At 38.7% G+C, this 13,279-nt stretch overlaps 1 protein-coding gene across 1 annotated transcript; it reads right to left on the reverse strand.

The window, feature by feature from the left end:
• Window positions 1-6,534: 6,534 nt before the first annotated feature.
• LOC137994337 (tetratricopeptide repeat protein 28-like) lies at window positions 6,535-12,382 on the reverse strand. Its single transcript, XM_068839915.1, has 3 exons — window positions 12,214-12,382; window positions 7,003-9,996; window positions 6,535-6,573 (listed from the first exon to the last, which is right to left on the reverse strand). The coding sequence occupies exons 1-3, from the start codon at window positions 12,380-12,382 to the stop codon at window positions 6,554-6,556; spliced, it is 3,183 nt and encodes a 1,060-aa protein (XP_068696016.1). The 3' UTR covers window positions 6,535-6,553.
• Window positions 12,383-13,279: the final 897 nt, after the last annotated feature.

Genomic DNA, 13,279 nt, shown 5'->3' on the forward strand with positions numbered 1-13,279 from the left:
AAGGAGGCTTTATGTATACGCTTCAACAGAGATCGCCTCCACAAAACTACACTGTTCATAAGATTTCATATTAAAAGGTTGAGTGGGTTTTAATTGTCTTAACATCCAAAAAGATGAAACCAAACATAGGAAAGATAATGTAAAAAATCTTACAAACCCAAAAGAGCCCTTGTCCACGCCCAACATCTCTGATCGTCTGAATTTCCTCTATCACTGCACAGTCATCTGTCAAAAAGAAAAAAGAGATGGTACTTTTCATCTGTAATTTTGTCAGATAGTAATTAAGCACTGTGGTTATGACACAGTGGTAACGTAGGTTCAACCCCGCCAGGAAAGGGGCCTTTTTTTTTGCCTATTTACGACCAACCCTTCTTGTTCTTTAACTTGACGTAGGCAAGTAGATGATTTCAATTTAATTTTTCATCACTACAAGATTACCTTTTAACTAACGTTTTTTTTATGTTTAATATGATTTAATGTGTTAATTTGAATTGAGCATGCTTGTTAAACAGGATCAAAATGTGGAAGACAGGGATATTTATATATCGAGTTTCCATATTTATATCAGAATCACAATATGAATTTTATTTCCAAATCTGGGAGAATATTATAGTGCAACAACCTGATGGCCAACTGCAGTGCAAGATGTAACACAGACGGAAATTTGCCCCCTCTTCCCCTTCAATGTTGATTATTATGGGTTCGAGTGAAAAAACCAAAATGGTAAACGCAACGTTGAAGGGAGGTGGAGGGGGAGGTGCATCATTTAATAATATATTGGATGTGATTTACTAGCAAAGTGTTACAATTATTTGTGAACAACATCGTGGCCTCCAAACATTGACTCTTTTTTCATTCTCTCGTGAGTGTCATGCGAGGAGCAAGAAATCACTGTCACAGCACCTTGTCCTTCATCTTCTAATTGGCATCAAACGTTAACGTTTTCCAGATCTCGAAAGAAAGTGATTGGTCGGGGCCAAATAATGCCTAATCTAGATGTCGACAACCTCATACACTGTAGTTCATTCAAACTAAGTCTCTAACACCAGAACTCTGCACCGTCCGCTTGGTTTGTAGGGAAGTGATTTCTTGCCCCTCCAATGACACTCACCAGAGAAGGAAAAAAAATCGATGTTTGGAAGCCAGGTTTTTTTAAGCTGGGGACATTTGAGTAGGGTCTTACGTGAGGTATTGACCAATGAAACATTTGTGGAAAAAAGCGTGCAAAATATTTATGGAAATCGTAGAGATGAACAAATAAACATTTGTCGAAAAGAGTATGCAAAATAAATAATTTGAAAATTTAAGTAATGCCAGTTGGGTCAACCTTTTTTTTTTTTTACAAATTTTAGCTTGTAATGGCTGTTACAGTAATTAAATCTCTGGAGTACATGGATAATTATAAATGGAGTCGTGTGCGCAATGTTTGATAACAAAGACAACACACGCAAGTGGTCTTTGTTGAGCCCATGTCAACAGTTGCAGTGATATGATTGGCAGGCTTCTCGGGTGAAATTACCCATTGTTTGTCTTCATCAGTCAACAAGTCACATGGTATTAATTTCCCTGTTACAAATATCATTTGGATAAGCTACGAGTGACCTTACAATTGGGTTCGGAAATGAAAATAAAAGAGAAAAATTGCAAAATTTTCAATGTATTAGAAAATACCCTCAAATGAGAATGTCCAGCTGCGGCTTCCATAAACAAATTTATTGCAAGTCGTTGACAGATGAGCTAGGGCCAGGCACTCCTCTGTGTTTAACTCCCTGATTTTCCATAACAAAACAGTATGAGCTTGTTGGCAGGGCCACTCTTGGTTGACTACCATAACACACTTTTTTCAAAACAAATTATAACAGATATATTGAGTAATTTTATTTTACATTATAAAGCACTACCCTTAAACAAGCATGCTGATAATATGCCTCCTAGAATGCTAAATTGAAATAAGTGCCCTGGGACTCATGAATCAAAACAGTATACTAATTTACAATGTTCTTACAGCATCATTTGTTCCTGTAAAGAACTCGGTTGCTAACAGCCGTAGTGGGACACAATACAGCAGTGCGGAATCTCTTAGGTTTAGAGTGTGTTTTGTGGGACCAGCATGATATATAATTCTTCTTTTCACAGTCCTTGCCTCTAGGAAGCTGACATTGTAGAAAACATGAAAATAGGTTTGAGCTTCAGAACTACCGAGAGGAATACGTTGCACCTTAGGAAAATGTTCCTTAAAATTATGGCACATTGCTTATAAAAATAGACGTATGAGAAAGTAGATGTTGGCTATAAATTTAACGTAGCTCTTCAGCGTTTAACCACATCTACAACTCTCCAGGGAATACGTTATCATGATATCTACTGCAACACCTTGATACATGTACTATCATGGTCAAGTATAACGAGAATAGCATAAAAAAATTATTACCATAACTTAAGTGTTCAACTTACAAATCAGCAGGACCATGCAGGTCTGAAATCTTTTTTACTTGATCAATGCAGTTTAACATGGGATGGAATCTACAAGCAAATGCCAAAAATACAGGGAAAAGCTTTCATGGACTTTGAGATGATCTCTCCGCAAAAACCAACAATGCCAAATTCCAATTTGATCCGGATTACACGGATACATGTTGAAGGAGCTCCTGTGCGCTCTTAAGATGTGTTGTTCCTTGGGTAAACAAACAAATTCCAATTCCAATGACACTACAAAAATAATTTTACTGTAGCGCTGTACGTGATAAACATACAACATGCATGAGAACTCACAGAACACTGGCTTACAAAAATAATAATTAAACCAACGCAACAGCCTTTAGACAGATTTCTGCTTCCTGTGAGTGTCACACACCCCTATATCTATTTTTATAAACAAAAAGGCAAAAGGCACATGTAGAGTCCAATGGGATGCTTCCTAATGGCCCGTACGGGATGGGAGGCATAAATACCCATCATGCTCTCCTCTGAGAAACAAACTCAATCCTAAAATAGAATAAACAATGACATGCATTAACTAGAAATAAGATTTAAACCTATGTTATCTTCAATTAATTAATTAAGTAATTAATTAATTAATCTGTGTTGTTGAATTGCTGACAGAGATAAAGTGATAAAAAGACGTAATGGCTCTCAATTTGTTACTAGGCAACACGTTCCAGAACTTTAGCCCTTTGACATCCAAACTGGCCTAAACCTAGACCCCAGACGATTTTATTCGTTAATGGGGAACCTCCGGGAGTCATTGGGTTAAGCAGCAGTATAACGAAAAGAATTTAAGCCATAACTAGTAGTAACAGGTTTAGGAAAAATAAGGATATCAATTTCTCTCATGGAACAGTCAACAGATCTCAGAGAAAACAAATCATCATCATCATCATCATCATTGTGCAAACTCACCAGAATTCATCATTTTCAGCGTCCATATGAGCAAGAGTCTTTCTTCTCAACTCGTTTAAAATCTGCTTTTAGAATAAAAGACCAGAGAAAAACAAAGCAATTACCATGAAACCGAATAGCTTTAACCCATTCACTCATCAGGCGCCCCAGGACCGCCCCAGTTGACGAGTAAAATCGTTTGGCACTAGACAGAGTAAAATCCATTTGGCATCTCACTCCCAAGAGTCAATAGGTTAAAACTCCCTTAAATTTGATCATCCATTTCACTATTGAAATGTGCTCTATGGGAGCGTTCTTTTAAAAACAGCGTGTCCCCACACATCCCTATAGCTAATATAGCTAACTACCTCCGTAACGTTGCAAGCCGCCACGTTTTTTTTTTTTTACAGTTTCTCTTAACATATGCATTGCGGGCAAAAAAACAACGACTCAGGAGAGAGGCTCAAGGGACTGGTGCGAGGAATGTAACACGGTTGTAGCCTGGTGCTAGCGGCTTTTGTGCAACAGAACGTGACTCGTGCTTTCGTGGTTCTCATGCTGGAAGAAAAGAAGGTTCTGAAATTTTCAATGAACCCAGGGGCAGATGGATTTCTATATTTTGATTCGAGGTCGGATACATTTTCGCTCCAAAGGTTAGTCCATTAAATGAAAGCAGAAAATAATGCTTGACATGTACACAAGATCGCATGGTCGTTGCTTTTTTAGTATCCATATACAGGAATTTCCAAAACATGCGTTTTTCAGGAGACAAGACAAGGTGAAAATTATTGGCGACCACAATTAATTTTGCCAACTGGTGACCTAAAATTTTCATCTAGTCCATACAAAAAAGTTAATTTCGAACCCTGATTCTAGAGAAGGTGTTTCACAATATATGAAAAAAAAAAAAGTAATAGTGAATTCTGTCATTCTTACCACTAATGCCTTAACTTGTCTGTCTTCATTGAAGTCAAACAAAATGTCCATTACTTTATCTGTTGGAAAAGTAACCAAAAAAAGTAGGTAATGATATGATCAATGCACACATTAGACAAGGCTCCCATGGAAGAAGCTAACACAGGTTTCTTCTTTTTCTTCTTCTTCTTCTTCTTCTTCTTCTTCTTCTTCTTCTTCTTCTTCTTCTTCTTCTTCTTCGTCTTCTTCTTCTTCTTCTTCTTACCATGCGGCCCACCTCCTTGTCGTAAGAAGATTCTCGTGATCGTGCAGTATAAGAAATAAGAAGTGCGAGTAGGAACATGCAAATGAATGTGCAATGTAAAATCAAACAATGTCTTTGCAAGTGAGAGTTTATAATTTAGAAAACATCTGGTCAGATAGTCCCACATCCGGTTCTTGAATTTTTTTAGACTTGGGGCCAGCACAACAGAATCTGGCAGTTTATTCCAATCGAGAATCGTCCTCGGAAAGAAAGACATCAGATGGTATGAAGTACGAGAAAAGGGGGCTTTATAGCTATTACAGTTAAGTTGTCCGAAAGATCTAGTCATTGTGAGCAAAGGCTCTTGTGTGCCCGGGTCCACCATACCCTTTTGAATCTTGTAAAACATACACAGCCGCAGCAAAATCCTTCTCTCCTGAAGTGACGCCCATCCAAGTTGCTGTAACATATCAATGACACTAGATGTATTATGATGTCTATTCAGGGGAAAGTGAGAAGCCCTACGCTGAACCATTTCCAGCTTGTCGATGTTCGTTTTTGTGTAAGGGTCCCACATAATGGCGGCATAATCCAATGTGGAACGGACGAGTGCATGGTATGCCAAGGTCTTAAGGACACGCGAGCAAGCTCTTAAATTTCTTCGAAGGAAACCTAGACTTTCGTTGGCCTTATCAGAGGCACGATTAACGGGCTCGTTCCAAATAAGATTTTTACTTACGATGACAGCAAGATAGCAAGCTGTCACAACTGAGGCTGGCGTTTTCCCATGTAGAATATAATCATGGTGCGCAAAATTGCGCTTACGCCCTATACGAAGAACCTAGCACTTGTTCTTTTTCTCAATCAGCTAGATTATCGCGATCACTTTGGAGGGCTTAACAATCGCTACCATCATGAGTAGTCAGGTATACAATAGTGTCGTCCACGAACAGCCTAACATTGGGGACTGAGGATTCTGTTAGATCGTTAATGAAAAGAAAAGACATAAGCACGGTCCGAGTACCGAACCGTGTGGAACGACAGAGAGAACTTGCGTACTTTCAGAAAATTCTCCTTCCAGGACAACTCTTTGGGATGTTCCAGTCAGGAGGGCTTCAATTCCATTTATTTACGCAACGTTTTGCGGGGAAAAAACAATAAACTCAATCGGTTAACTCAATGTTGTGTCTGATTTAAAGCCTTTGGGAAGAAGACGTTTTGCTCCAGGAATTTCCATATCATTTGAATGTGAATGTTGTTTTAAAATTCCAATACAATACACAAAGAATCCTAACCCCGGGAGATTTGAATTGGGAACTGAAAATTGAATTAGTCGATTTGGTCTATATTGTACATTTTGCCACAAAACTTGGTTTCAAAATTGACACTTTTCAAACGCTGAATGGGACATTCTTACCCTTGGGTAATGGAATCTTGGCCATAGCAATTTTCACATACTCTACATACTTTTTACGTATTTTAATATGAAAAATTAGGTAATTTCCAAACATTTCTACTTCCCTAGGTTGTTTTTCAGCTTATAGACATTGCCTCCCAAAATGATTAATTTGCTTATTTAGCTTTGGCCAACCTTACGGAAACACAGAATATACACTGTCCCCGAGACTGTCACTTCCGAGACTGTCACTTAATTGTAAATGGAAAGTTGGTATACCAAGTTAAAGAGTATACTTGTTACCAGCTTTATGTAAAGAACAACCGAAAACATACCACAAAGCTTGGAGTAATTTTGAAGTATTTTCAAGGGGCTAGATCCTCAGTTATGGAAACAAACCGTTTTCCCAAGTCTTTCAAGTGATTAACTAATTCTGGTACAGATCCTTACAAAACAAGGCACAGATGTAAGGACTTGGACTACTAAAATCTCATAACAATAATTCGCGTGTCTTTGGTCTGACTGCTAAGGAGGTATCAATGATTGAAGTGTTTTCGATAACTCACATAATCGGAGAAAGAAAAATAGCATATTGACGTATCAGAGTCCAAGTAGTTTCCTCACGTGTTGGACATCGTTTCTGAAAAAAAACAACAACAAATAGTGGGTTAAATGGCAATAAGGAATTTCGTTCTGATTGGCAAGTAAATAATATAACAATTATCTTAATTCGTGAAACTGTATGTACTTAGTTAATAGCAACAATTCCTATTCAGTGTTACATTGACATGTAGACTGTAAGACCTCAATATCTCACATAACTGGCAATCACCCATCAGTTTCACTGTCAGTCCATCATAACACGGCCACGGCTCAAACAGCTAGCTATCTGAAGTAGCTGACTCGGTAAATGCAGACATTTAATGCAGGTATTAGCCAAGGCAGTTCGAGTAAAAATAGCCACACTGGCAACCGAGAAGAACGTACTTGCTCCTTTCGACAACTTGCTCATTAAAACATACAACGTACAACGATTCAGTCATTAAAGTTATCTTTAAATACCACTTACCATTCTTTTTGTGTTTGTGTTGCCCAAATTCAAAGGTGACATCATCGCCAATTAGCACAAATGGCGCCCAGTATTTTAAGGCGGAATACTTCTTTGTGCCCCGAAGAGATTTCATAGCATGGTGAAGAGCTGTACTTGCACTTTTTCTTTCTGCCAAGTGTTGGTAGAAATTCTTCATGAATATCAAGGTTGCCTCGTCGTCAATTGCCCAGAGTGACACCAGAACAGACTGGGCACCAGCACACAGGAAAGCCCTGGCTATTCCCACAATACCCTCAGATTTTACCTCTCCTTGGCCACTATGACAGCAACTCAGCACAACCAGTCTTGCCTGAATACGAACTGCATGAACATCGCTCAATGATATCACGTAATCTTCCTCTTCAGGGATCTGGGATGTGCGTTCAGGATTTGGGGCCAAAGCAATTTCTCCAAATTCGTCATCTCCATGTGCAGCAATGTGGATTAAACCAACCGACTTCATTCTTTTCATTACCTCACCTTTGGTTGCATTTTTTCCTGTAAGAGGCGTGGTCTGCAGAAGTTCACCAATCATATCCACCTCTTTTTTTGCACATGGCAGCTGTCCATATATGGGTTCGCCGGTGCCATAAGTGACTTGCTTCAAGCACGGATCGCCAACAAGCAGGGCTTCATTCCTACTTTGGAAGTCGTCAGGTGCACTAGCAATCAGTTTTAAAGTGGTCAGCGAGGGAATTGCACGGATCCTGACAGAGTCACTCAATGCAGAAAAAGGAGCCAAGCCAAAGGGTCCATCAGGAACAAAGATTAAGTCATCACCCTGGAGCAAGTCTTCGATAGGACTGACTAAGACATCATACAAGGGCTGCAAAGAGTGCACAGAGACGCTCAAGGACTGAACGGTTTCTTCAACAGCTTTCCTACCACTAGAGAAGTCGCTGCGTTGTGTGTCAAGCGAACGATTCTCGCATTGTACAACGGTCTCCGCATTTATCTGCTGAAAAACTCTTTTTATCAGTGAGTCGGCACTTCCATTTTTGATTTTCTTTTGTCGAAAATGTATCGCGATATCTTCTCTTAGCAACCAGAAGTTAATCGTGTTCCCTTGAAGTGCTTTGAAAACAGTTTGTGAAGGTAGATCTTTCATTACTAAAGCGCTAGTTTCCTCCATCGTAAATTTCTCATCAACGCCGTATTGCATCCTCAAAATGTCTACTAAAGTCTGCGCTCGTCCTTGCTCAGCAGCATGTAAAGCCTCATCAACCTCTCCATTTCTCAAGAGTGCTGTCCACAGCGCAGTGTACGCAAACCGATTTTTGTCACGAAAGCTAATTTTCCATGCATCCTCTGCCTGAAGAAGACGCCTTGTTTCTTCAAAATAATGAATGCTTAGACGATAGTAATTAAGAGCTTTGCTAAAGGAGTCAAAAACATCATGAAGAACAGCAATATCATAACATGAGCTAGCCAGCCGTATTGGGTTCTCCGTTTCTTTGCAAATACTAAGATGTTGATTGTGGTAAGCTAGGGCTTGCTTAAAATCACCAAGACATTGATAAGCGTGGCCGAGATTGCCATAGGCGCCTCCTTCTCCGGCCCTGTTCCCTACCTCTTTTGCAATACAAAGATCTTGATTGTGGTAAGCTATGGCTTGCTGAAAATCACCAAGACTTTGATAAGCGTTGCCAAGATTACCATAGGCAGCTCCTTCTCCGGCCCTGTTCCCTACCTCTTTTGCAATACAAAGATCTTGATTGTGGTACTCTATGGCTTCCTTACAAGCACCAAGGCTTTTATAAGTGCTGCCGAGATTGCCATAGGCTGCTCCTTCTCCGGCCCTGTCCCCTACCTCTTTTGCAATACTAAGATATCGATGGTGATACTCTATGGCTTGCTTAAAATTTCCAAGACTGTCATAAACGTTGCCGAGATTGTTATAGGCTTTTCCTTCTGTGGCCCTGTCCCCTACTTCTTTTGCAATACTAAGACATTGATTCTGGTACTCTATGGCTTGCTTAAAATTACCAAGACTCCTATAAGCGCAGCAGAGATTGCCATAGGCTTTTCCTGCTCCGACCCTGTCCCCTACCTTTTTGGCAATACCAAGATGTTGATTGTAGTACTCTATGGCTTGCTTAAAATTACCAAGACTTTGATAAGCGTTGCCGAGATTGACATAGGCTCCTCGTTCTCCGGCCCTGTCCCCTACCTTTTTTGCAATACTAAGATGTTGATTGTGGTATGCTATGGCTTGCGTAAAATTACCAAGACCTTGAGAAGCATTGCCGAGATTGCCATAGGCTCCTCCTTCTCTAGCCCTGTCCCCTACCTCTTTTGCAATACTAAGACATTGATTGTGGTATGCTATGGCTTGCTTAAAATTACCAAGACCTTGATAAGCATTGCCGAGATTGCCATAGGCTCTTCCTTCTCCGGCCCTGTCCCCTACCTCTTTTGCAATAGTAAGCTCTTGATTGTGGTACTCCATAGCTTGCTTAAAACTACCAAGACTTTTATAATCAGTGCCAAGATTGCAATAACCTATTCCTTCTCCGGTCCTGTCCCCTACCTCTTTTGCAATAGTAAGATATTGATTGTGGTATTCTATGGCTTGCTTAACATTACCAAGCCCATGATAAGCGTTGCCGAGATTGCAATAGGCTTTTCCTTCTGCGGACCTGTCCCCTACCTCTTTTGCAATACTAAGACGTTGATTGTGGTATGCTATGGCTTGCTTAAAATTACCAAGACCTTGATAAGCATTGCCGAGATTGCCATAGGCTCCTCCTTCTCCGGCCCTGAAACCTATTTCCTTAAAAATGACTAATGCTTCTGTGTAATTTGTTATGGCCTGATTAAAGTCAGCTTTGTCAGCGTAGTAGTTACCAAGTTTGAAACAAGCCAAACCCTTCCCTCCTCTGTCTCGCAAGTGTCGCTCCAAAACGTTCAATTTTCTATCTACCATCTTGATAGTCAGAACCAGGAAGATTTTCTCAGAAATATGGGGTGCACCTGGAAGATGAATGAACGAAAACACAATAAGTTTAATGCCCTGACTACACGATGCTAAACCGGCACAGCAAGATTAATTGAAGAGTGAAGGAATAACTATCTTAAGCCAGTATTTCGAAAGAAAATACCTTTCTTCATCAGGGTTTTCCAAGGAATGATTTTGGCTTACGGAGATCGTTGTTGCAGAATAAATAGGAATATAGCCAGTAATATGATAAAATAAGTTGGTATTTAACAGACTAAGAGCGTTTTATACGATAATAATCCGGGATAATAATCGAGGAACATTAAAAATAAAAATTATATTATGTAATGAGGAAAAAACAGCCTAGAGGAAAACGATGGCATCCCATTTCATCTTTCATATCTAAAGCTAAAAGTTCTAAGATATGCTTCTCTGGCAAGATATTTGCTGCTGGTGTGTACCTGACACCAAAAGAGAGGGTGTGATGTCATTATGAATGCAATATTTAATTTTCTGCAATTGACGTCAAACTCATAATTTTCTTTATTTCGTTTGTTTAGGCCTATGTCCCATTCTGAAATAATTTTTAAATCCCAAGATAAGATTTCCAGCAGAAAGATTACTTGAAATAGACTTATTTTAGAGACAGTAATCTTTATTGACTCACTCTTAGCATTATCACAAGAAAAAATGTGATATACATTAAAAAATTTACAATAGGATAACAAGAAAAAGTAATAAATTATTTGGAGCCTCGGGCAAAAGGAACCGTGACCTTTTCAAGTTAGCCCCTGATACTGTTTTAAGTTCATTTTGATAATATAAAAAGGAGATAAGCGGAGAAGAACTATAGCTAATTGAGTTAGTTAATAATAAAAATAGTATATTCAGGTTACTTTCCAGTATTTTTCTGACAGCAAATAGCGTTTAATTTCTTTGGAAAAGGAAAATGTAATGAGGTCTTTCACGTGGTGAGGAATATCGCACCAGAGTATTATTGCCTGAAACGATAACATCTGTTTGCCCATGTCGGTTCCAGGATGCGGTTTGCAGAGGTTTTGCTTAGAACGATATCTTGTATAGTATGTATGCCAAATGCTGCCATATTGAAAAAGGTTATCGAACACGTTTGGCAGAAGCCTTTTGTGCACCAAATGGATAAATTTTAGGGTGTGGAAACGGTAAACGTTATTTACCGTCAGAATGTCTGGAAGATTTAGGTAAGGGAGAGCACTTTCTGTGAAGGGTTCAGATGTAATTGCATAAAACATTAATTGTAAGACTGTATTTTGTTTGGTTTGCAATTAATTTAGGTGGGTTTTACAAGCACTTCCCCAAGCTATTACAGCATATGATAAGTAAGGGTAAACAAGGCTATAATAGATTTGTTTGAGTTGATAAATAAAAAGATAAAGCCTTAATTTTGAAACAATGCAAATATTGCGCGAAATACGCGAGCAAATATAAGATGATATTTCCAACTTAATGAGTTATCGATGATAACACCCAAGTATTTGATGCGATCTTTTTGTTCGAGTAGGTGGCACGAAGCATCTATGTTTTATAATTTTATTTGTATATTCCCAGATGGTTTACTTGATGATTTGATTACCATATAATTAGTTTTGGTATAATTTATAGAAAGTTTGTTAACATCGCACCATTCCTTGACTTTTGTAATAATTCAGAGTTTATTATAATATTTAAAGAGTTTTGAAATGACGAAGGCAAACAGATTTGTATCCTCAGCAAAAATCCTAAAAGTTAAGGACTCTGAACAGTTAGGTAGATCATTAATATAAAGTAAGAAAAGCAAAGGCCCTAATGTACTACCTTGTGGAATTCCGCAAGTTATAGCTTGTCTTGGAGACTACATCACCTATTGCTACGTACTGCTGCCTGTTCTTAAGGTAACTCGTGAACCATTTTAAGGGAAGCCCTCTAATGCCATATGATTGAAATTTCCGTTAACATAACAATATTTGGTGATTTACAGTGTCGAATGCTTTTGAAAAGTCTATAAATATTCCACAAGTATATAGGTTATTGTCTATTGCTTTTCTTAGACTGTCTGCAGTTTCACAGACAGCTCGCACTGTTGAATGACCTTTCTAAAAACCAAACTGGAACTGGAAAAGTATTTCGTTTTTTTGGATGCAATTAATAAGTTGCTTATAAACTAGTTTTTTGAAGACGCGTTAAAGCCGACAAGGTAGAGATAGGGTTATAATTTGGCCGATCAGTTGGTTCACCTTCTTTATCAACAGGTATTACTTTAGATACTTTTAGGACATCAGAAACAATGCCTTGCAATAACGATTTGTTAAATATCATCGCTGGTGTTTCAGAAATATAGTTGCCTTCCAACTTTATACATCGCTGTGGAATACCAATACTAGATTTTTTCAAGTTAATAACCATGATAGCATCATAGACTTCTTGTGTACAAATACCTCGAAAAACTTGATTAGAAAGAGTGTGCAATGTACTGAGTCGGATTCTTGTCAGTGTGGGGTAATCTATCGACTAAGTAGCGCCCTACATTAATATAGTAATTGTTCAATTGATGGGCGATGCTAGACTTGTCTATGTAAGATTTGTTGTCGATGATAAGACTTTTAATTGTTGGTCCTGAACTACCATTTGGGTGGACAAGCATCCAATTAGCTTCCATGTTGTTTTCAAGTTATTCTAATGTAAATCAAATTGCGCTTTACAATAGTTCTTTTTCGCTAACTCTTTACCTTTGTTCAACTTGTTATAAGGTCTAAATCTATCCAATATCGGACCTGGAAATTCAATCCCCTGTTTTCCGTCGTTTTTCTTTTTTTTTTTTTCTGTCTGGATGCTTGGTTAACCGTGTTTTTTTATCCAGGGACTTTGAATTGCTAACAGGTTTCCGTTAGGAAAGGCTGCTGGTCAGGACAAAATTGGCCTTTTTTTTACTAGAGACTCATAATCTGGCCGTCCAAATCATGTTTCTCTCTCTTCCTTGCATTATTCTTTTGTTTGCACTCAGCCTGACTGTAACGTTTAACGATACTTTCAATTTCACTTTATGTGAAACTGTAAGTTCAAATTTGCATTGTAACGTGGACTTGTAACTAAAGATGATCGATGGTACATCGAAACATCTATTGCAGAATTAAAGTGGTTGTCCATTCTTCAGCACGAACGTTGTAGATGTTCTTTTCTGAGTGACCCTTGAGTAATAAGCCTTATGGTTTGTTTTTAAGCTTCCCGGATGTTTCCTCGTATTTCTACATGTGGGTAGCCACTTACACACCGTACTACCAATGGCGCAGTGAACAAGTGCAT

This window comes from Montipora foliosa, chromosome 3 (assembly GCF_036669935.1).
Source record: "Montipora foliosa isolate CH-2021 chromosome 3, ASM3666993v2, whole genome shotgun sequence".
NCBI lineage: Eukaryota > Metazoa > Cnidaria > Anthozoa > Scleractinia > Acroporidae > Montipora > Montipora foliosa.

What these genes read in the sequence shown, in the direction of transcription:
- LOC137994337 (XM_068839915.1), bottom strand. Translation starts at nt 12,382, where the DNA reads ATGGTTATTAACTTGAAAAAATCTAGTATTGGTATTCCACAGCGATGT. An exon ending in AATACCTGTTGATAAAGAAG is followed by an intron (nt 9,997 to 12,213) that starts GTGAACCAACTG and finishes TTCATCTTCCAG; the next exon opens with GTGCACCCCATATTTCTGAG. An exon ending in ACACAAACACAAAAAGAATG is followed by an intron (nt 6,574 to 7,002) that starts GTAAGTGGTATT and finishes GTTTTTTTTCAG; the next exon opens with AAACGATGTCCAACACGTGA.